Source organism: Delphinapterus leucas, chromosome 10 (genome assembly GCF_059928025.1).
Source record: "Delphinapterus leucas isolate spDelLeu-1000000601 "Yukka" chromosome 10, BTC_Dleu_Yukka2, whole genome shotgun sequence".
NCBI classification, from domain to species: Eukaryota; Metazoa; Chordata; class Mammalia; order Artiodactyla; family Monodontidae; genus Delphinapterus; species Delphinapterus leucas.
This window is the reverse complement of record NC_143138.1, coordinates 9008452-9034285: the sequence shown is the minus strand read 5'-3', so window position 1 is coordinate 9034285 and position 25834 is coordinate 9008452. Positions and strand designations below refer to the sequence as shown.

The following is a 25834-nucleotide window of genomic DNA, read 5'->3' as shown; positions in this document are numbered from 1 at the left end:
GCTCTTTTTCTCTATCTACTTGTTTGTATCTCCCTTTTATTGAACAAATGAAAACAAAACCAAAAAAATGATGGTATTTCATATTTGCAAACAGAATAATTTTCCTTTATATTTGAATAGTAGTTTAGGTATATTTCCACTGTCCTCTGAGTAGTAATATTCTGTAATATTTAATCCTTGTACTTTTTTTTTTTTAACTGAGAAAGGTACTAAATTTTCCCATCATTTTTTTTCTATAATGACTCAACCCACTTCTCACAGGAAGGGGAACATTAATTAAAAGTCATTAATATCAGCCTTATAATGTCATGTGAGACTATGTTTAACAAGGAATATTCAAGATAATCTAGGGAATAGTTTCAGATATCTCATAAGCTCATGTGAAACTGGATTTAAAAACTTATCTACTCAAAATCTTGCAAAATTAGAGGTACTTTCCCTTAGAAAGCTAATAAAGTTTAAAAAGTTAAATGGAGGAGGAGTGCAAAATCTCTACCCCAGTTCATTGTCACTGAGCTATAATAAAGAAGGCATCAGACCAAGTTCAAATTAGCTGTGATACAGTCTGCATTTATATGTTCTTTTTGAAGAGAAAAAAACGTAAACAGAAATAATTAATAGGTATAGTTCCTGGGTTTTCCAACCGGTTTGCATATTAATTTACTACTCTTTCTATATTACAAAGATAAGTTCTTAGAGAAAAGTCTTGAAGCATCAACACCAACACATCTGAGGATGATTATTTCTAGGAGATAGAACAGACTAGAACTTTTATGTTTTTTTTAATCTCAAGCATATGTTACTTTTATAATTAAAACATTCAAACAGAAAACATATACATTTAGATTTCTTTAATATGTGATTTCATGTCTTTTGATTTATGGGTTCTACTATTTTGCTGTAAAATCATACATAAAATAACACCAATCTATTGGATCCCACCAGATGCCCATGCTGGACGTGGAATGGGTGATTTCCGGGTAGATGCCCTGCCTCCTCCTGCCTCACAGATCCCTCTCTGATACCTTGTCTGATGTTTGAAATGCTAAAATTAGAGAGTCATCCCCCATATATTTTGAATTTGCCACATGAATGCCGAATCAGATGTATTTTTAGAGATTTTAATATGAGAAAAAATTTTTCTTTCAAAGGAGAAAGTAAAAAAAATCAAAACAAAACAGAAGAAACTGGATGACTGACAACAGGGAACAGGTTACTGGAGAGGGAGGCTGATTTCATCAGAGGCCAACCCTGCCACAAAGCCTGACTAGGGTGAGACTTGCTTTATCGTAAAAGCTATTACTTCCTTTCTTTTTTTTTTTAAATAACAGGCCTAACTTTAAATTTATGACTTTCCTTAAACCCATTATAAGGTTGAACTCCCAGGCAATCAAACAGCCCAAACTCTAGAGACAGTGTCTGTAGGAAGAGAGGAGACACATGCTTGTGTCATCTGGGGCAGATGCAGCAGGACACGGGTCGGGGGAGGTCAGCTAAATGGTTGACAGACTGGTTAGAGCCAAGCGTGGGCTGGGAGGGCTGTGTGACTCCTCTGGGGCTACATTCTCTTGCAGGCTCTATGTCATGAACACCATTCAAGCACTCACAGAAAAGAGCACTAAGTATCCATTGTGGTCCAGATCCGGGGGACAGCAGCAGCATTTAGGAGGGGCAAGGAACTCCCCCTAGGTCCCTCTCCCCTCTCTCCACTAGGGAACAAACACTTTGTCCTGTGAAGAGGAGGGCAACAAGCATTGCTGCCCTTGGGAACTTTGGTGAAAACTTACTGCAGTAGGGAAAGGGAGTGAATAACAGAAAAAACACAACTCTACTCCTTAAGGAGGGACAAGGTTGCCAGCCGCGTCCACCACAACAGCTGAGCTAGGGAAGGAGAACAAGAGGGCCACAGTCCAGAAACCTGAGAACATGGTGCACGTAGAAGGCTGAGGCTGCATCAGAACAGAGGTGGCATCCCATCCTCCTCTTCACCCCCTAATGCCAAGTTAAGGAGCTTGAAATGAGAGGTAACAGCAAAATACTGCTGAAAGAGGACCAGGAGAAGAATAGAATGTGTAGAGCGCCCTCTCTGAGGCATAGCACAAAGGAAACACCTAAAACTGGAAAGGAACAAGCATTTCTCTTATAACCCAACCCCCACCCCAAACCAGAAGTGGCTCTATAGGAATCTGAAGGCTTTGGTGCTCTGATGGTAGCCTTAACAACAACAAATCTCTCCAACCCAGTCCAACTCTTGACTAGAAAGGCTCTAACTCCCACACAAAGGGCCTTGCTAGGCATAAAAACCATTTACATTAGTCTCTACTGTCTTATGCAAGATGTCTAGCTTTCAACAAAAATTACAAGGCATACAAAAAGGCAAGAAAAAACATACGCAGAAGAGGAAAAGCAATCGGAACCAGTCAGATATGATATAGATGTTAGAACTTTCAGAGAATTTAAAATAATTGACCAATATGTTAAAGGCTCTAACGAGAAAGGTGAACAATATATACTACCAAGTGGGAATTTCATCTGTGAGATGAAACTATGAAAAAAAAAAAAAAAAGAGAAGTGCTAGCAATGAAAAACACAGTAACAATGATAAGAAAATGGAAAAAAAAAAAGCAAAACCAAAAAACCCCAGAATTCTATGTTCTATGCTCATTGAAAATAATTTTCAAAGATAAAAGAGAAGTACAGACTTTCTTAGAAAACAAAAACTGAGGAGATCCACTGCCAGCAGACCTACTTGACAATAAATGTTAAAGGAAGCTCTTTAGGCACAGAGAATATGGTATCAGATGGGAACTCATATTTACCCCCAAAAAAGAAAAGCAATGGAAATACAATAAATGAAGATAAAATTTAAAAAAAATTTTAATTGCTTGTTCTAAAAGATAATTTAATGTCTACAGTAGTAAAAATGTGCTATATGTTTAGAGCATGTGTAAATGTAAATGGTATGACAATAATAGCACAAAGGATGAAAAGAAGGAATTGTGAATACACGGCTATATAAAGTCTTTACACTACATGTAAAGGAATGGAATATTATTTGAAGGCAGATGACTAAATTTTCTTAAAAGACACAAATAAGTCAACAGAGGAGAAAAACAGAACCATAAAAATGCTTAATTAAGGCATAAAAAGAAGGAAAAAATGAAGCAAATAGGAAACAGCTGGCATGATGATAGATTTTATTCCAACTACATGAAAAATAAAAATAAAAGGAAGGGTCTAACACATGAATTTAAAGAGAGAGACTGCTAGACTGGGTAAAAAAGCAAGTCCCAAGTATATATTATGGATGAGAAATCCATTTTAAATATAAAGACATAATAGATTGAAAGTAAAGTTTGTAGAAAGATATACCTTTAAAAATTAACTAAAATACAGCTGAAAAAACTATATGCTAATATCAGACAAAGCAGACATCAAAACAAGGAATATTATCAAGGATGAACAGGAACATTACATAATGATAAAAGGGTTACCTTTCCACAAACATACAACAATCCTAAGTGTGTAGCAATGAAACCAGAGCTTCAAAATAAATGAGGCTAAAACAAAAAAGTAATAAACAAATCCACAATTGCAGCTGAAGACTTCAACACTCTACTCTCAGTAACTGATGAAACAAGTATACAGAAAATCAGTAGGAACACAGAAGACTTGAAAAATACTGTCAACCATCTAGACCTAGTTAACAGTTATGTTCCACCCAAAGAGTAGAATATGCTTTCCTTCTAAGTGTACGTGGAACATTCACCAATGTGTATATTCTGAGCTACAAAGCCAACCTCGACAAATTTCAATGAATAGAAATCATACTTACGTTTTTGCTTGAAAACAGAATAACCTAGAAATCAGTTACTGGAAGATATATGAACAATCCCCCAATATTTCAGAATTAAATAACACATTTCTAAACAATCCATGAGTCAGAAATGAAAGTCTCAAAGAAAAGTTAGAAATATTTTGAACTGGATAAAAACCAAAATATAACATTCAAAATTCGTGGGATGCAGCTAAAGCAGTGGTTAGTGGGAAATTTATTGTATCCAACACTTCTATTAGAAAAGAAGAAAGGTCTCAGATAAATAATCTAAGTTCTCAGCTTTAGAAATTAGAAAAAGACAATCAAACTAAACCGAAAGCAAGGAGCAGGAAGGAAATAATAGAGGTATCTTTCAAGTGGCCAGTGGCTACGCAGCTATGGCACATCAATACGACGGAATACTACTCAACAATAGAGAGGAATGAACTACTGACGCCCACAAAAACATGGACAAATTCACATGTATTCTGCTAAGTGAAAGAAGCCAGACCCCCAAAGCTCCTTATTCTGATTCCTTTCGTATGACACTCTGGAAAACGTACGAATACAGGGAGGAAAAGAGATCAGTGGCTGCTAGGGGCTGTTGGGTGCAGGGGGGAGGTGTCTATACAGAAGTGGCACAGAGGAATTTTGGGGCGATGGAACTGTTCTCTGTGGAACTGTGGGGCTGGACACATGATTGTACACATTTGTCGAAAACCACAGAAATGTGCACCCTAAGGTGAATTGTAGGGTGTGTAAATACAAACACAACTAACCAGGATGTGGTGGAAATCTAAGATGAAATGCAAGCTGAGGCAGATGGCTGAGTACAAATGAACTCCACAACCATGACCTAGGTAACCCTGGCAAAGGGGGTTCTGACCAGACAATGTGAAGGCTAAAGACAAAAAGAGCTGCATACAAACACTATGCTGTGATTGTAAACCTGTTTTTCACAGGTGGGTCAGCATTTCTGGAACTAGTTTATTGGTATGCTAGAGGTGAACAAATAAGTGAACATACTGTAGATGAGAAGGTTTCTCACTGTTGGTGAAAGAAAAAAAAAGGAAATGGAGCAGGCTAAAATAAACTCTGTGGGACTGGACTGGAACTGGAATTATCAGTATGGACTCATGTTCTCGTTTGTATGTGTGTGTGTGTGTGTGTGTGTGTGTGTGTGTGCGCGTGTGTGCATGCGTACACATACACAGATACAGAAATAAAAACAGATGTACGTATATGTACGAGTTAGCATAGATATGCATATTTCCCAGCTCTATCCAGCAAGAGGGGCTAGAAGCAGTGACAGGTTAGTAGCCAGAAACACATCACCTAGCGGCTAGATCTTGGTTCCTAAATACCATTCTCCAGTAAAGTGAACCAGGTGTCCCTGAGGAAATGGTGAACTCCATGGCTGGAACATCTTGGGTGTCAAAAAGTAAGGAACTGGGATTCCCTGGTGGCGCAGTGGTTAAGAATCTGCCTGCCAATGCAGGGGACATGGGTTCGAGCCCTGGTCCAGGAAGATCCCACATGCCTAGGAGCAACTAAGCCCATACGCCACAACTACTGAGCCTGTGCTCTAGAGCATACAAGCCACAACTACTGAGCCCACATGCCACAACTACTGGAGCCCACACGCCTAGAGCCCGTGCTCCACAACAAGAGAAGCCACTGCAATGAGAAGCCTGCGCACTGCAACAAAGAGTAGCCCCCGCTCACCACAACTAGAGAAAGCCCGGGCGCAGCAACAAAGACCCAACACAGCCAAAAATAAATGAATAAATAAAATAAAAATTAAAAAAAAAGTAAGGAACCACTTAAAGAAAAAAAAGCAGCAGCATGTTGAAAGGGCATAGGAACAGACCTCAAAGAGCTCTCAATGGTCAATGAGAACTTGAGCTACACAATAAATAACTGGATTATAACCCAAAGAATAAAATATATAACCTTGAGTCCATACTGATGTAAATGAATGAATGGATGAATGAACTAATGGAGAAATGGTAACTTTTCCTTGCAGAAAAATTCTAATTGATAAATTAGAACACCATAGCAATACTTACCACAGGCAAGATCCATCAATGCATAAATAGGATATCTGCATAGTTTTAAAGTATCTCCGCAAATATTTAATATTTATAAAGGGAACAACAGTAAGTTTACAGTAGCTAGTCCTGGCAGACATCACCTTAGCCAAGTAAAGAAGGTTAACATGACCAGTAATACATACTGACATACTGTACCCCCGATATGATGCACTAAGAAAAGCATAACCACCCTATGGCGCCTCCCCAATAATGTATAACCTCAATCCAGCTGTGAGCATATATCAGAAAACCCCAAATTGAGAACATTCTACAAAATAACTGATCAGGACTCTCTATAAATGTCAAGGTCATGAAAGACAGGAAAGACTGAGGGACACGCTGGAGGAGCCACGAGGACTAAGTGTGATGTGGGATCCTGAAGGGGAGCCTGGGACAGGAAAAGGACATCAGGGGGAAAAACTGGTAAGTCCTATGCTTTAGTTAGCAATCCTGAGCTGACAAATGTTCTTGGTTATGTAAGATGCTAGCACAGGGGAGGCTGGGTAAAGAATATACAAGAACTCTCTCTACTAGTTTTTCGACTTTCTACAAAGACCAAAATAATCTTTTAAAAAATGACATTAAGGAAAAACCTATTTGCCAATGCCCCAGGACCTTTATTTTACTTTACTGACACCAATATTCTGTCTCATTCAGATAAGCCTGCACAATCTCCATCTCCCTGCTGTTCTTATTATACTCATCAAGACTTCTCTTTCTGACAAGCAATTTTTTTCTTTCCCATTATTTAATAGGAAACTATTAATTGAAACAAATTCCAACACTTCTCTTGTTTAATTTAAAGGCACAGGTAATTTCTCCAAAATAGATCCTAACACACACACACACGCACACACACACACACACACACACTCTTTAAATATCTGGCACCTAACACTATTCTTACCTTGTATCTTGTACCTATTTTTGCAGTTCTTATTCGGTTGTACGTATGATGCCTGAATGCCTCTACTCCGGTTCTAGCCATCGAGACTGCGAGAGAACCCAGCTTAGAACTACAGACAGACCAGTGCTATCTGATCATAACTAAAACAAGGACTAATTAAGGACCTGACTTTTTATCAGACAATGATTTAAAAAAATTTAAAAAGCAGTTAATTATTTTAAAGTGTGAAGCCCACAGCTCAGAAGTGTCAGAGCCAAGATTTAAACCCAGGTCTCCACATTCAGATGTCATATTATAAAAACCTAACCACAGAATGATCTGAAAGAAGGTCAACAATGAACTACAGTCAATAACCTAGCTTATAAATATGCATGAGTGAGTTGAATATTTACAGGTACAGACATTAAAAGCTTCAAGTAATTATTTCATTATGAAGAGTAGAACATATAAAATACAATCCCCAAGGAAAATGTAAACTAATAACCTTTTTAATTTCACAACAAATACACTGTATTTTACAGTAAGTATGGAAGTTTAAGAATAATTAGTTATACTATAAATCTTTAAAGTTTTTAATTTTACATATAGATATAAAATTTCAGTGTATGCAATGTATGAGAAGGATTTATAAAGAATACCATATGCTTTTTAATGGGGAAGGGGGTAAAACTACTTGGTTCCATTTTAATGTTCTTTGGCCTTGATCGTCCTATACTTCAGATCAAGGTTTGAAGTATTATGGGTGGGAAGACGTACAGGCTGGTGTCCCTGGACCTTTCTTTCTCCCTGGACAGAGCCACATGCCTACAGCTCACAGAGGACTTGAGAAGAGCTGGGATTCCTTTCTGTAGTTTTCCTTCCCCAAGATAAGGATTGAATAATGTTTATCTCTCTACATGCACTGGGTCGTAAAACTCCTGAAGGGGAAGACCCCTGTCAAAGTTTGGGAACCTGAAAATGAATTTGGGGTCATTACATATTTGTTAAACAGGGTGGATATTCTAGAGTGACCGGAACAAGATACAATGGATAACGTAAATGAGCCTAAGACAATGGCATCCTTTTAAATATCCACAGCACCAAAACAAAGCCCAGACACCTCTGCTCTCTGGAGGCATGCTAAGAAAAGTCCTTTCGTATTACTGCCCTGTCCCCTTAACCCCTACCCCCAACGAAGACTGTTGCTATCCGGTCAGAAGTTGTGCAGGGTAGAAGACCCAGAAAGGAAAAGTGACCTGCCCATGACAAGTCAGCAAGGTCAAGAACACAGACGTGTTAACTCCTCCAGAACTTGCCATTTTGCACTTTGTGGTACTGCTCGTTTTGCTACAGCCTGTTACTGAGCATAGTAACTACGACGGCATGCTACACTGAGTTCCTGTTGTATCAGGGGCTGCCAAAGCATAGCTGCTGGCCTCACGCGGCTCCCGCCTGTTCTTTTAAATAAAGTTTTACTGGAACACAGCCAGGCCCATCATTTACATACTGTCTATGGCAGCTTTCCTGCCACACTCACAAAGTTTAGTTGTCATGCCAGAGACTGTGCGGCCCACAAAGCCTAAAATACTGATTATCAGGCCCTTTACAGAAAAAGTTTGCCAACATTTTACTCGTTATGTTTAAACCTAACAGCCACTCGTGACAGAGCTGATACCAAACTCATTTTACACAGGAAGTTAAGAGACTTAAATACAGCTGGAAAGCATCAAAGTCAGAACTTGGAAACAGGTTTTTTTTTTTGTATTTAGGAGTCTTGTCATTACTCCAGTAAGAGATACTCTATGACAACTGTTCCTTCCTTGGTTTGTACAATGTAGACTGTACTATTCCAGCAGTGTGAAGGCTGTAGCTCACCCCTCTGCATCCCCCAAGGACCCTAGAACAGGTATAAGGAACCCATACTTACAGAACAAATTCATAAATAAATGGCCTATAAAATTTCTATTTAATTTCTGTCCTCCTAGATACATTCCCAACTCATTATAAATAAAAATGTCTACTACTCAGTACAATTTTACATATGTGTAAAATTAATTCTTCTGTTTTCTGTGAATTTAAATTCATGAGGGAAAAAGAAGGTAAACAATGCAGCAATATTGTTTTTCAAAAGTAATTTATGTCAAACCACTTCCCTAAAGATGTGTTTCAAAATCTGATTTCAGTTGGATGAACCCCAGGCTGCCCTCCCATCGCTGCCCGACAGTGACCCCTGCTGGCTGAGCCAGGCGAGGCCTCCCTCAGACAGGCTCCCCTGGGAGGTCCGCAGCACCTCCCTCTTCAACATTCTGCTACTGCTGTAATTGGTCTGCTTTTGTTTTCCTCATGTTTAGAAAAATTACTCTGAAATCCAGACAAACAAGGGAAACCTGGGGAAAAAGTCTTTTAAAGCATGCAACTACTGCAGTAATGGGTTTTTGTTTGGGTTTTTTAAATTAAACTATGTTTTCATCTTAACAACATAATGAGCCAGGGTTTAACGTTTGTTAACTTTAGGCAGTAAACCAAAAGGCAGTGGTATCTGCACCGTTCATTAAAGACATACACACTTCTTTAACTGTAAGTCCCAAGACCTATCATGGTTTCTTATTGTGCGTGAAAGTTTCTCTTAAAAGAACTAATAACGTTTTCTGTAAACATCCCAGTGACAAAAACATATTCTACAGGTGTCATTTTGAAAGCACTTCATTTAGAAAAATTCATTAAATTTATTTTAAGGGTAAACGTGATACAGGTTTTAAATCCTGTGATCTAATGCCATCCTCTTACACGCATCACCCTAAGTACTTGACCTTCAGCGGGAACAGTGTTTCCAGTTGCACCTTGCCACACTGAATGGTTCTCCCAGTCTGGCAGTGGAGGGCACATGTTAACATTCTGAGCAGTCTGTTGACAAAAATATTCTTCGGATCACGGACATGAAAAGCAAACAGCCAGCAGCATGGTTTTTGACACAAAAGGTGAAAACGAAAAAGTACTTACTAATACCCCAAGAACACAGGGACGCAATTCCTGAGACTATCGTTTTGCACGGCAAGAATACAGGGACACGTGCAGCTGGCTGGAGGGATTAGACTTTTCAGGAACACCTACTATAACTACAGCTTGAGTTGCTAGTTTTAAACTACACGGAAACTCCTGTGAGATGTCAAATGTCCAAATTTTAATGGCTGCCTTAGATAAATTTATAGTCCCCTCTGCTTAATTCAAAATAAATGTTTCCCAACATCTCTAAATTTACTCCATTTGAAAATTGGAACAAGAATTCATCTGCTGAAGGATAAAATGGGCAGGGCTCCCCTGGTGGCGCAGTGGTTGAGAGTCCGCCGGCCGATGCAGGGGACACGGGTTCGTGCCCCGGTCCGGGAAGATCCCACACGCCGCGGAGCGGCTGGGCCCGTGAGCCACGATGGCCGCTGAGCCTGCGCGTCCGGAGCCTGTGCTCCGCAACGGGAGAGGCCACAACAGTGAGAGGCCGGCGTACCGGGAAAAAAAAAAAAAAAAAAAAAAAGGGCAGCCATACAGCCCACTGTTTTAAGGGCAGTAAAGAATAAAAAAATCAGGGGTCTTTGCTCCTGCATCACAGCTTCTTCACGCTGACCTTTAATAAGCACTCTATCAACCAGGGAACATGCACATTCTGCTGGTGAATGACATTCAGAGTATCAAGTTGAGAGAGAGCAGAAAACAGGTTTAGGACATTCAAAAGAAGAAAAAGATTGACGATAATACCAGGAAAAGAAATACTGTAGATAAGTAGAAATAAATCTACAGTAAACCTTTGATGAAAATAAACAAAACAAGGCAGATGTTAAGGAAAAATTAAATATGAACATAGAACAAAAAGACTTGGACTTTTCCCAGAAAACCAGAAGCTGACCAAGACATTACCGAATGGTAATGAGTTTTCAAAAATAAATACGGTGGGATACTCTGTAGTAACACTGGCCTTTGGAGAGCCTTTAACAAATTTTGTTGAATAAATGAAAGCTCAGAGATGATATTTCTTGATGATTATGTATGTGCTACAGAAAAGATCAAACGACCAAGCCCCCTAATCTTTCCTATAAACCTTAGAAACACTATCCTTAGGTTTCTGGTTGCTATTCTGCAAAGCCTGGCATTTAGAATCAGGGCGCCCAAATAATATCCTTGTGGGGTTCTTTTCTTTAAAATGTTTACCCCATTTCCCAGATGTCTGAGATAATCAAGGTGTAAATATCTGGAACAAGTTCTTGCATATCCTGTTAGCACTGGCTGTTCAGGTATATGTGACTTTCATACAAGTGTGCTGAATTGAATAGTCCTTCCTAAGGTGCTGTAGGACTCCACTTCTGACAGAAATGCCCTGCTGTCAACGTGAAATATGAAGGTGGCTATCAAAACTACTTAAGAATTTTATTCAGTATCCAGAGAAGACTTAATGTCACAAATTTTCGTATTGATCAAGACGATGTGTCAGTGTACTGGTTTCCCAAGAGACACGTGGCTCCTGAACTTGGCTACTTATTTTTCTTTAATCACCGTTATTTGGTAGCCATCTGTAATCTAGTTGCATAATCAAGTGAGAAACTTCGACTGTGTTTAGGAAAGCCTAGGTGACAAAGGAGATTCCGCTGATAAGAGCTTACTCAGTAATTTCATACTTGCGTATTTCATATAGTAGATCAGTCACGCCCCTGGATAAATGCAGCCGTGGGGGCAAAATGAAAGGCATCGGAAGAGCCACTGGAATCACTACCTTTTGGGACACAGGTAAGAAACTGCTGTGACACCTAACTGCTGGCCAAACCTTAGCATTTTCCTGAATTTTTACGTAGACACGCAGCAAATGGAATCTCAGTGCGGTTTCTAGCAGTGCACTGCGCAGTGGGCTTAACACCAGAGTTACATTAGATTAAGAGTATGAGAAATGATAGTACGACCCCAGGATGCCACAAAAGCACTTGATAAAACTGTTCATCATTACAGGGAAAAGACAGCAAGTTATGTGTGGAAAGACCCTACATTACACGATGCAATTTCGTCACTTATTTTCATTTGTTGGGCCAGGAAAATAGGGAATACACTGTCAGGCAGCCATCTCGAGCCGGCGGCTGAAGCCTCAGAAGGAACCGCTGTCATGAGCCTGATCCCTGAGAAGGGGGAGGCTTCCAGGTGTGATCAGGGAGGCGGGAAACTCCTACGGGCAGGGAGGAAGCAGCGGGAGAGAGAACCCAGCATGTCAGATCACTCGGCACTGACCAGCTTCTGGACCCCAAGCTTCCTTCTACGAGCAGATGTACACCTCAAAGATTAAAACTAATGATAGTTGAAAATATTCTCCCTCCTATTTTTTTTTAAAGTTAGTCACTACTTCTACTACTAACTATATGGCTAATAATTTGTAATTTTCCTTGGAAAATTAAATTGATAGTAAAATGAAACACTTCATAACACACGCCACTACTTCGTGCAACATCCTTATGGAGTTGATAAGGGCACGGTTTTAAAACATACACGGAAACACTAAGGTAGGAAAAAATCAAGTCCTTATCTTTTATGATAGTCTAGTCTGTGGGGAAAGTTCTACACCTTGGTGCTGCTCAGTAGAAATGAATTCCAGGAGAAATAATGCTCCCTAATTTAATAAATGAAGAGCAAGATTTCTAAATGAGTCATTATACATATATACATACAAAATTGGGTGTCACAAGGGGAAAAATCGTACCAGACTTTCCACCCAAACCTGTAAACTCCATCTGGTAGAGAATGAGGGATGCTGAAACCTTGAGGTACTTTGTTTATAAAAACACCCTTTCAGAAAAAGATTTTTAAAAATTATTTATTTATTTATTTAGCTGCACTGGGTCTTAGTTGCAGCACATGGGATCTTTAGTTGCGGCATGCGAACTCTTAGCTGTGGCATGTGGGATCTAGTTCCCCGACCAGGGATCAAACCCGGGCCCCCTGCACTGGGAGCGTGGAGTCTTAGCCGCTGGACCACCAGGGAAGTCCCCCCCCCAAAAGATTTTTGCTCTATGGTATTATTTATTATTGTTGCTGTTGCATGGGACTAACCGCTTAAAGAAATCATGCTTCTTTTAGTCATTATTGTCTAAATTCCCACTACAAAATAAAACAGCAGCGGCAGAAAGAAAAAACAAACAAAAGCTCAGCAATGAAAATTCCTGGGGACACAAATTAAAAGCCTACTATTTGTTGTTCGCTTGTTTAAAAAACATTTGAGAAAATAATCCAGATTAAAAGTCAGATGTATATGGGACTAAAGAGGTAGTGGCTTTAAATTACTTTAGATGATACAAGAAAAAAAAAAAAATCCCTCAGACTTTCTTAAGGGAAGGTGCTAAAACTCCCCTGCATAGTAGGACCTGTCCCCAGCGCCCTGCCCAACTCTCTCATCCCGCCCCATTTATACTCCTGATGCCCTATTCCCCTCCCCCAACCTCTGGGCTTTTGCTCAACAACTCCCTCGGTCCAGAATGCTTGCCCTCCTTTACCCCACCCCCTCATCAATACTTTTTCAAACAAAGCAATATATGGATAATTATATTTTGATATATTTCCTTTCTTTTCGTTCTCCTAGGATACCCTTAGTCATCCTTCTGTTCCAGACGAGGCCGTCACTGTCCTTCCCAGATCCCAGCCTTGAGGAGTGGACCCTGCCAAGTCTGAGCTCACTCCAACGTCCCAACATCACAGCCACAGGCGAGGAGCTCCTGAGGGCAGTGACTGTGGACATACTAGACAGTTGCTGCGGTGCTAAATAAACAATAAATCACAAAGAGAATAAACTCTTCTTCTCTGGAACCACTGAAAAATGGAACAGATATTTATCAGTCTGCACAGATCATTACTGAGGATGAAAAAATGGAATCGTCAGGATAGCTTAAAATATCTTCTAGTCTTCTGATCTAATAACCAATAAATAAGAAATTAACAAATGAATGGCCATCATCACCTTGAAAATTCCTATATCGACCGCGGCCAAATCATGTAAACACTATTCATAGGCAAAGGCATTAAATATTGTATTACAGCTACCACTGAATTGTAGTGAAGGAATTTAATGGAAAACTAGTATATCATATTCTAAAAACAACAATATTGAATGATTTCCTGACAGATTACAGGTCATTTTTCTCCACTCATCCATTCAATCTACAACTATTTACTATCGATGATTTGCTGCTAGCCACAATCCCAGCAAGTGCTGGCGATACAGCAGTGACCACAGGGAGATCGCCGTCCTTATGTTCTATTTTCTAGTTGAAAGGAACAGATAATAAATACACACACTCATGTGTAAGTTGTTGTAAGTGCTATACGGAAAAATAAAGCAGGTCGGGGGCGTGAGTAATGCTGGCAGTAAGAGGGTGAGGTGCTCTTTTCTCTAGGGAGCTTCAGGAAGGCCTCACTGATAAGGTGACATCTGAGCAGAAGAGCACTGAGAGATGATGGGGTGTCTTGCAGCACCTGGTGGAGGGCAGTCCAAAGGGAAGAAAACAGAAAAGGCCCTGGAAAGGGGCCAGCTGGGTGTGCTTGCCACCGAGGCAGGCGATCAGGGTGGCTGCAGCTGAGGGGCAGGGGAGGCGGGAGTGGAGCTGAGTTTCAGAGGCGTGGTGCTCGCAGGGGACACAGACCACGGCTCCGAACGAGACAGGAAACTGATGGAGGGTTTTAAGCAAAGCAATGACGTAACTCGTAGAAACCACTTTGGCTGCTGTGTTGAAAGCAGGCTGTAAAGAGGCAGGGGCTGAACCACGGAGACCAGTGAGGGGCTACTGCAAGCAACTTAGAAGACGTGATGATAGCTCTGACCAGGGCTGGGAGGAACAGGTGGTTCAAAGCGGTAGGTTGCCGAATACGTTTTGAAGGAAGAGCCAAAGGTTTTACTGGTGGATTGGAGCCAAAGGACACCAAGTACGACTTCAAGGTTTTTGGTCCAGCAGCTGGAAGGATGGGAGAAGGACTTCAGGGAAGCGTGCTTCTTAGAGTCACATAAGGGGGAAACCAGGAGTTTGGGGCACGTCACACTCTAGATGCCTATTAGACATCCAAGTGGATGGAGATGGTGAGTGGAAAGATGGACATGCAAGTCTGGAGCGGATACTGGAATCGTCAGCATATAGATGGTATTTAAAGTCGGAAGACTGCACGAGGCTACCTGGGGAGGGAGCACAGACAGAAGAGATGAGAGATTAGAAACCGCAGCCCTGGGCACTGCATTCAGAGGCTGGGGAGATGAGGAGGATCCAGTAAAGGAGAGCGAAAAAAGAATGCCTAGAATATTCTAGGCTGGTGTTGGACTAGAAAACAGTACACCCCGCGGACACGCAGCATCACACTGTGGGCTTCTGCGCTTTCCTCTCTAAAAACATAGACATCTAAAGAATTGCTAAGCAGGATCCCATCTCTTAACTACCATCAGTTTAATAGAGTGAAACGAAACTTCTTCCCAAAGAATAGTAAGATCCAAACTTAGGACAGCAATCAAGAAAATATAAGTAAAGACAGCAGACTAGCATCCATCAAGGTGGCCCCAAACTAAAAGGCATGTAGCATCAGGTATAGTTAAGGATGTGCAGAAATAGAAATTATCCTAGACAACAATTTAAAATTATAAAGCAAAATTAATTTTCTAGGTATCTACACACAAGGTGGTACTGTTCATGTAAATTTGGAATACAAACTTAAACAAAACCACATGCTATGTGGGGATATACACACGTATGTTAAATGAATTGAAAGAAAACCCCTAAGTGCAGTTAGTGTTTGCCTCTGGGAGGGAGTGTGACGGGCAAGGGCGAGTTAGGGATACTGCACCTCATGTGTAATGCCTTACTTAGCTTGTTTTTTTCCAAAAATACAAATTTATGAAAATACAATTTTCAAAAACACAATTTATGAAAAAGACTTGAAGCAAATGTGAGAAAATATTTACAATCCCCAACTCTGGTGTGAATACATGAGTGCATGTAATAAAACTCTCTGTAATCTTTCTGTATTTTTAAAAAAACATCTCAAAATATTTTTAAAAGCACAAAAGACAATAATAAAGGGAAAACCAGACCATTTGTTTGAAACAGCGTTTGCCACATTTATAGCTACATTCCAAGCCTATAATAAAGCAAAAGTGGAGGAATATATTTTGTTGGCATGTTATAAGGAACTGCGAGGTATGACATAGCACTTGGCAAAATCCGCCTATGTGCTATAATTTACTATTCAACTAAAACCGTGAAAAAACTCTGAGTATACTAGTGATAAGCACAGCAATTAAAAAAAAACAAACAGAAAAAACAGGTAAAACTACCTAGAGTTTTATCCGAGGATCTCATCTGAATTGGGAATTAGGCTATCAAGTTTGAGTTATAGTCTAAGACCTGCTTCAAGTGTTTCTGGAATCAGGTGAGAAATAACAAAAATGAACGGATAGATATGTAAGTCCATCAGTCAGCTGGCCAATCTAAACGATGCATGATAATTAATGGAAACTACACTTAATTCTCCTATGTAAATTTGGGATATAAACACTACCTTCCCTTGACAGTTTAGAAGATTCTACATTTTACTTAATTTTTATAAGACTCATCTTCTTAAGGAAGTAAAACACCTAAGAGTATATATTATAATAATAATGCTTTTAACGTTTATACATTTTTCAGAAATTAGTATTTCATATTATAACCTCTACTTTGTGCCTTTTCTAGTCTCCGGGTAACAAATATACTCACTGAAAGCGTTACTCATTTTTCCTAGCTTTTTAATTCTGAATTGCTCAGCGGAATAGCAATAAAGCAAATAGATAATAAAGAGGGATTTTTTTTTTCCACTTAAATAGTTATGGTAGTTAATTTACTGCATGACTACTAAGAGCAGAAAATAAATCAAACAGACTATTTACATTAGAAGTGAATTAATTAATTTTATTAAATGTGTGTCTTTATACAAAGACATCAACACAGAATTCAATTCCTAGCCATTCAAAAATCAGTTTTTAATACGTATGTTCCTAGGACAAAAAGTTACACATGTTAATTTGATATATACTTTTAAATCCTGATACTGCCATCCCCAATATATATCAGAGCATCAAAGTGTCTATAAAGCACTAAAAACCTCCTTATTGTCCTAAGTTTGTTATGATTATATTTTCCTTCTACTGATAATACATCCACTTATTTCCCAAAATTCAAGTTAAAGGCAATCCTCTCCTTGTGCTTAAAATACGAAATCATATCAACTGTAGCACTTAAGATGTGAGTCACTTCTCTCGCATATTTAGAAATAAATTCAGGCTGATTCGTTCAGTGTGTTACTGGTTGTCCGGTGGAATGAAAAGCATTTGCTTTTTTTTAACCTGCATTTTCAAAGATGTCCTCACCATTTTCTCTTTGGAAATTTTTTCTACATCAAACTAGTACATACTAACTAAAACATAGCAAGCAGGTAAATCTTTAATTTAGGGTGTTTTTCAAAACAGCAATAGGACAACTTTTTTTTAAAAAACTTATCTCTTGTTGATAAATTCTTGGGTTAAAACAAAAAGTCTTACAAAAAAATAATTCTATTGTCTGACTAGTCAGAACAGATGAACAGCTTAATTTCCCCTCAAAATCGGTTAGAGATAAATGCTTCTACTTGCTGAGTTAACATCGTTAAGGAAACAACCAGTTAACCTTTTTCAAAATAATAAACAATTTGGGGAAGCAAACAAATGTTTTATTCCCCAAATATTTCCAGAGCAGCTGCCGTGAGCAGGGCACTGCGCTGGGCCGCGGGCGCAGCGAATATCACTCAGGCATCAGTTCTACCCATGACACGCTTGAGAATCAGCGAAGAGGTAAGGGAGGAAGCGTGTAAATAATAAAAAAAGTTGTGGCAGAAAGGGATTCAATACTCTCAGAGAGTGAACTCTAAAATATTACAGGCGTTGAGAAAAGGGAAAAATTGCTTCCCGCAAGTGGTGTGGGAAGGGAAAATCAGAGAAGGCTTCATGACGGCAGTGGATTTGAGCTAGGTCTTGAAGGAAAATAAGATTTTGACCAATGCAGACGGGGAGCCACGTTTGTGTGGGGATTGAGGGTGAGGGCTTTATAGGCAGAGAGCCGGATCAGTGTCATGTAAGCAGGAAATTCAAGCATTAGGGCAGGTGAAAGAGAGAGAGATGAGGGATAAAGGTGAAGAAGTAGGCAGGCACCAGATTATAATGGATTCTGAGGAATTAACTTGAGGCCAAGTAGCTCATATTCTATTTGGTAGAGGCAAATGGAAACCAATGGAAGACCTGGAGCAGAGGAACAGTATGATCAGACACATGCTTCAGGAAGATTAACTTAACGTCAGTGGGGATAGATGCAAAGGAAGGAAGACAAAGGGAAGGTGAGAAAACTGATTAGGGCTCTATCACATAGTATAAATAAGAGGTAATGAAAGTAGGAACTGAGCAGTATCAGTGGGAATGGAAAGAAGAGTATGGATGCAAAGAAAAAAAAGAGTACATTGTAAATAGCATTTATGAAAAATATGGAATAAAGCCTTACCTGATTCTTCTGTATCTTGTTCATCTATTAAACCTACTGAGACGCCTAAATCCACACATTTCTTGCTATGTGTCTTGGACTTCATGTGTTTTGTCAGATTTCCTTAAGGGAAAAGAATGTTTACTAAGCTTACATAGTATTATTTTGCTATTGCATTTGTCAACACTGGCAAATTCCATTCCTATTTCAAGTGAAAGTACAGATTGTGGTTATACAATTCCAATGACTAAAATTTGCTCAAAAAAATAATACTGGTATCTATAGGCTGTAATAACCTTGTTATTAGTAATAATCTCTCTCTCTTTCAAATCTGCCTCCTCAACTTTGATAATGTCTACTTTTGCCTATGGTTACTATTCTCTAGTCCCTATTTATTCCTTAGAACATTTTATATACACTTAAAGTCCCTTTCAGATTGCACTATGATCTGGGGTTTCTGAATTCTCCACCAGTTGTGTGCGCTGGCTTTCCCTCATAGTACTTTATTTCCTTGCACATTGTTTAGTTTTTATTGTAAACTTATCTTCAGCAAGACTGGTTTCCATGGAGTCTTAAGTACCCTGGGTTGTAGACACATCTCTATGGGTCAGCCTTCCAATTGCTTCTGCCTGGGACCTTAACAGTTCCATTACACTAATCCTGGATCAGTTTGTGAGGTTCTTTTGGCATGGCACAGGTATAGGGTTTTGCTTTTTAGCAGGTAGCTTTTCCCCCACATGGTCCAAAGTCACTGGACAGGAGAGCCATGCTTATTTCAGAGGTCTCAGATGCTATTCCAGGACCAGCATTAAACCCCAGGCCCGTGGGCATATATCTGGCAGCATTAAATCCCAGGCCTGTGGGCATATATCTGGCTTGATGTCCCTATGGACTTTTTTTTTTTTTTTAATATCTGTTCACCATGCTAGTTTGGGGTTTCCTTATTTTTGGTGGCTGGGAGTCTTTCTTTCTAAATTTCAAGCTTGGCCATCTATTTAAAACTACAGTTGGTTGTTGTACTATAAATAGTATTTCTGTGTGTTTGGAACAAGAGAAAGAATTTCCTACATTAATTTTACTTCACCATACTGACTACAAGTCTCATAATAGTATCCCTAGAGGTGTGTTTCCTCTGGCAGCTGGTGTCCGCCTCTGGAAGTATCGCCAGATTAACTGGGAACCATTGGGCGTGCTGGCCCCAAGTGATCATTAACGCAGGGGGAGAGCTCAAATTCTCTTGAGGATACCAAGCAGCTTGAGTAGGTAATGCCACACACACAAAATTGCCAAGAAGGGAAAATTGTCTCTTTCGAAAATAAAATCTAAATGCTGAGTTTGGCGAGCAGGGCAAATTAGTATTTCAGAATAAACCTTCAGCAGAGCTAAAAATGTCTGAATCATTGGTCCAGATTTGAGTCTGCAGTAGCTGAAAGACCTGCAAAATTGCACTATTTATAGAGCCTCACCTTCACTAAAATTGCACTAAGCCCGTGGGACTGGTCACACCCGTTTAGGCCAATTCTTGCACTAGTTAGTATGCACAGCATCCCAGAGCTTAGCGCTTAAGGGGTTCAAGTGTAAGAGAGGGCCCGGACCAGATAATGTCTAGGATCTAGCAAACCTTGACCTCTGTGATTCTACAGATAATGCCCGGCTTAAATGACTTGGCCGTGTCTGACATTTACCTTAAATACACTTTAAAAATAAAATATGAAGCAAATATGGCAAATTATTAACAATTATTAAAACGTGATGGGCATACTGGTGTTCATTATGCAAATATCTACTCTTCTGTATGCTTCAAAATTTTCACATTAGAAGTTGTGAAAAATAGTTTCCCCATCTTATTGTAGCTGAAATTTCCACTTATTAGTCAAAACACTTTCTAGTATGATGACAATATTATAAACCAAATCACAAGGTCCACTAATAGTGCTTTCAAAATGCGTTTGTTCCCTAAACAGACAGCCATGGAGGTCACTTGCTTTCTGAGAAGTTAATGTATAATTGTAACTAGGCAAATTTGGGAATATGAGTTTTTAATAAGCATATTTTCTCATAACTTGAGCTATTACTTATTATTAACCAACTTCTTAAATAATTTAAAATAAAACAATTTGCATTTCAATATGCAAAATATGTACATGCAAATATCCCCTAGCAAGGCTGTGCATTAACTTAACAGATAAATTTTTCAACAGACTTAATAAACATTAATATAAATCCTCTGGAAAGCATGAAAGATTTTGTTTCTGGGTTCCTATAGCTATATATAAAGTCCAGCTTTCTGTGATATAAATGGAACTAAATCCTGCAGAGATGCAAGCTCACTGACGGAGCTGCCTGACCTTTAAAGCAGAATAGTGAAAACAAATCAATTAAAATTATTTTGAAAATGCATTCATAAAATAAACCGAGAGGACAAATGATGAAGTACAGATTTACGAGCATTACCATCAGAAGCATCAATTTCTAGGAGGGCAGATCATTCCTTCGATAGTACCATGCTATCTTTGCATACTCCTATTTATATAGCATGCCATTACATCACTATTACCTTCTGTTAATAACCAGACACATTCAAGAATGGGACAACAAAGCAAATCAGAGTAGGGCAAAATTTACAGCCTAATCTAAAAACAAGTCTTTTATTATTTAGCTACCTTTACAAGGTACTATGGAATCTGTTTGACACATATTCATAAAAGGTAGACTTCTACAAGGAAGCGACCATAAAAAAGAGAACTGCCATGCCGAGAATAGGGAAATACTGAATTTCTAATATTTTCTTCACCAGTCTGCTTAGCTAGGGTAGCTTTCTTCAAATAAATATTTATCACATAATTCCGATGAATTATCTGACAAACAAAAAAGTTAATGTAAATTCAGGTATCCAGCATATTTGAGAAATGAAAGACATGAAAACTGCTAACATATACTGCTCACTCTTCAAAGATCATTATGCCCTGTCCACCATTTAACAAACATTTATCTAATATTTTACATGATGTTGGCTTGAGTTATTTCATTAGGATTAATACTTGATGATTCATAATATTTTTCTTTGCCAAGAAATCTCTGTAGTTTCATTTGTTTTCCACATCAAAGTTTTCCTTCCTTTCTTTGCCCTTACTTTATAAAATTTCCTGATTCCTTTTCCTCCTTCTTTTGAGAAACACCCATTTCACATTATACCTGGATCCTCTTTTATTTGGTTTGGTAACATCATTCTGTAACTGGTAATGTTTTATTTGTAATATTGGCTTATTACTGGTCTCCTGGTCTCACACTGGAAATTATTCAACAGACGGACGATTCTTAATCATAGGATCAACACCAGTGTAAAAGCAGTAAGTTGGGTTAAAAGATCAAAGCACTTAATCCTATCAAAGCCTTCACACAAGATCAGGAAAGTCATCCTGAAATGCACCCTCCGTCTCCAGAAGAAGGTTCTATACCACAACCTAAGAATGACAGAATTAGGGTCCCTTCTGACTTACGATTTCTTGAAACTTTAGAAATATTCAAGGCTACCTGAAGAACAGTTTTGTTATTTCCCCCATCATTCTCGTTTCAGATTTTACTGGCATTTAAGGAGAGCTAATTTGAAGCTATTTAGTTGCTACATACTCTTTAAATGCCAATAAATACTGGCCAAAATATAGAATAAATTTTGCTAAAGAGCTGATCAATTTTTAAAACAAAAACTGCAAAGACAACCAATATAATCAGAAAAAAAAGCAAATGTTAACTGAAAAGGTATAAAAATAATGTAGTTCTATAAAAAAATATTGATTAAATATTTTTCACAGATTTTGTCCTTTCAGACAAATAACTTTATGATTATATTGCTTTGTATTTGCGAGATTCTTACTTTCTAAAGGGTGGTATATGAAATTAAAGTCTCAAGCAAGAAATGTTTGTATAATGATTCATAAACAAGGAACCTAATGGAGAAAGCAAACATTTTATGATAGTGTATTCATTCATTATATGTCACAGGAAATTTGTAGAGAGTAAAAATACCTTAACTATAATAAAGGCTTACGATTTAAATAAAAACATATAAAGAATACAGAAATGGTACTAAATATAATTTTAATTACTAGTTCTGAGTTCCACAAACATTAAACAGTACAAAATTTAGAAATCTTTTGAAGCTGATATTCAACAGTACTTCAGTAAAAGAGCTTCAGGGGAAAGAAAAAGAAATGGCTATGCGTGAGTAAAATTAGATAATAAAACATGAATGTAATCAGTATAACTTTACTGCAGTTATTATTTTAATTTTTTCTTTAATCTTTTAGCACTGAAATGCGTCTACAATGTGATCGTGAAAATGTCTTTTTTCTTCTTTAGCTCCAAAGTAAGTATTTTTGAAAACGTGTTAGTCATCATGTTATACAACTCTAATTTGGGAAGTAAAAGAAAAAAGGGCAGCTGCTCCTTTTCAAATGTCATATTTATTACGTACATTCTAAAAGTGTGTAGTTAGAAACTTCTTCTCAAGAGGTCTAGAAATATATAAAGAGATACAAGACCACGATGTTGACAAGATGTAATTTATATTATTCTATTTAAGCTACTGCATCCTTGGTCAAGGAATATGTAAAGTTGGGTCTTGGCTCTACTAACTCAATGCATATAATAAAGGACCATGAAGCGATGTCATCTCATACCTTTAGTCTTAAAGGAGAAGTTACAGTAAGTGCAGTGGTAGGGGCGGACATCTGTATGGGTTCGTATGTGTTTCTTTAACATACTAGGTTTCTTACAACGGATTCCGCATTCTTCACAAATGTACTTTCCTCTTCCCCTGCCTCGGACATATACATACTCTTCATTTGATTTGTATCTAATTTAAAGAAAAGGAAAATGAATAGGGCAACTGGATACTATGTCTTCGAGAAAATACTGATGATTGAAATTCAACCTAAAAAATAAAACAAGGCACAATTTTTACACTCAATAAATATAAATGTTATGCACATGTAAGTAACAGAATATTCCAGCTTTTCACATCAACACAATATTCTAATAGCTACTTCTTATCAAACAACTTTATTCAATACCGGGTTTAATTTTAAAATAGCTCCTCTAAGTGACTGCTCTAAAAGTTTTCTTTATTGTTAAATTCAATCACAGCTACAAGTACTGAAATATTTCTGAGTTTCATTTTAACTACAGTTGGCTTTTACAATTTTTCTCACAACCAAATTCACAGAAGACATCAAACAGGCAATGATTCGTCTCTTTTAGAGCAGATTTTTTCAGTTCACTCCTTACTATGAATCAACGTGAAACCCAGGGTTCACTCTGAAAACTCAGCGCTCAGCTGCCTCCTAGAACCTACAGTGTTTTCTAAATAGTCGTCATTTTCTTGATCAAAGTGGCATTAGTTAACATAATACCTAACATGTATTTTGCCATGAAGATTCTGTTAGTAAGCTGAGGAACCTTGCAACGTTTATATAAAATCGGCACTGGTAAGTGTTCATTCACGTGAAAGCAAATGTACATTTAAAAAGTAAGTTTAAATGTACATTTAAGAAGGAAAAGTTGTACTTGCCCTCCATCAAATATTTTAATTCTTCTTGGTTCACTTTTGATTAAGGAATTTTCTTTATCTTGCTCACTGTTAATTTCAGAGGCATCTTTATTGCTGAATTCAACTACTGTGGACTTTTGATTACCTAATGCTCTCTGAAAGGGAAAAAAAAAAAGAGAGAGAGAGACACTAATTTAATAAAACTGAAAACACAAACATGCTAGTGTTTCACTTGGAAATTAAAACATGGCAGAGCACAATGCACGCGGTTAGCTTAATGGAAGGCATTTCAAGGACGTAACAGCTTTAAAGGTCATTGCTTTATCTCCTCCTTTTATCTGTCTGAATCACAGCAAACTGACACATCTCATGCTACTTTAAAATCCCACCACATTCCACTGACACCCCCAAATAAAGACTCTACAACCCTCCACCCTGGTATTCCACGAGTTTAATTTGAGGAACTTCTTTTAATAAACTAAATATTCTTTCTTATAGCTAACGAACCACTCAGACTACAGTTTAAGTATACTTGTTAAAGAGTTTATTAGTTAAAGATGGAAAAGGGCTAGTTACCCCATTATGGTACAATGTCTCATACTCCTGAAAAACATGACTAACTTCCCTTCAACATCAATGCAGTGTAAAGCTAGAGCCGAAGCTCCATTTCCCAATATTTAATTTTCCCCTGTCTCCCATCATTTCAAACCATAATTACGTTTCCTCTCTATATCCTGAATCTATCAAAAGTTATCAAAAGTTCCTGAATACTGATAACTGTGAATTATAGGTCAGGTCAAAAGTTAGGTCTTGGCCTGATAATACTAAAATCTCTAGAAAAAAAGTACTGAACGTCAGAATAATAAACAGTGTGTGCTTTTCCTACGGAAACTCTGTAGTGACGTGACCTTATGATTTTATACAACCGCACTATTTACAACCTCTTTTCTCACTCCCCAGCCTACTCTGCTCTCACCTATCCTTGTGAGGCAGCCAGCACTGGTGGATCACATCCCAGTGAGGAAGGACACGCGTAGGGTTAAGTCACTTGTCCAACGTCAAGTGTTAACAGCAAGAGCTCAGACTCCAGTCCTCTGGCCAAGCCCAACACAAGGCACAGCTTTTCTGATCAAGGTCCTCTTTGTTACAAACTTCCTTTAAAAATTACACCACCAAGTAGAAAGCTATCACACTGCGATGGCATAACAACAGTAAGTGACAAGAGAGTATGTGCATCACGGACCCAGGGGCCTGTGCGGCCTCGGGAAGAATCCCCTGGGAAGGCCCTGTCCTTACAAACCCAGGCGTAAAGAAAAGCTGCTGGCCTGAGTGTCTCAAAAAGGTGGTGTGAAGAGGTAATGACACTGACCCTGACATGTACAAGTGCAACTGTCTCCTCTTTTTCTGGCAAACACATCAGGTTTGGAATACACACATACCTTTCCTTGACATTATACCTCTAACAGTAATCCTATTTCTTACCTTCTTCTCAGTACCAAATTCCCACTTATCTTTTGCTCACTTTCTTGCTATCAAATCTGACTTCTATTCACCAACAAGCTAAATGCCAAAATATTTACTACTTCCTTAGTTTATATGTTTGACCGCTCTATATACACTGTATGTTGTTGACACCTTGCTTCTCTTAGAAATGCTTTCACTTTACCATCGACCTGTTCTCTTCCATTTTGAATTATAAATACATGCACATTTGCGTTGTGAGTTAATAGTCAACCCAGTACCGAGTCCTCCACGGCCACTTGCCCATATAACTCACGTCTCTGGGACATTAGAACCCTTCAGTCCAGAAACCATGTTAGTCTTCATCTTTGTTTGGCCTCTTGGCTTGAACTACTCTCTTTAAAATATCTTCTTCCTTGATCTGTGTGATACCACTTTCTCGTAGTCCCCCTCCTTCCTTTATGAACAATCTCTCTCATCTCCTAT

At 38.5% G+C, this 25834-nt stretch overlaps 1 protein-coding gene across 1 annotated transcript in view; it reads right to left on the bottom strand.

Moving 5' to 3' along the window:
• HIVEP1 (HIVEP zinc finger 1) overlaps window positions 1-25834 on the bottom strand; it is a 139792-nt gene that overhangs the window by 5992 nt on the left and 107966 nt on the right. The window contains exons 6-8 of the mRNA XM_089918173.1: window positions 23909-24042; window positions 23019-23194; window positions 18361-18462 (exon numbers count right to left, since the gene is read on the bottom strand). Coding sequence (XP_089774299.1) covers window positions 18361-18462; window positions 23019-23194; window positions 23909-24042 — 412 coding nt within the window. The remainder of the gene's footprint in view (window positions 1-18360; window positions 18463-23018; window positions 23195-23908; window positions 24043-25834) is intronic.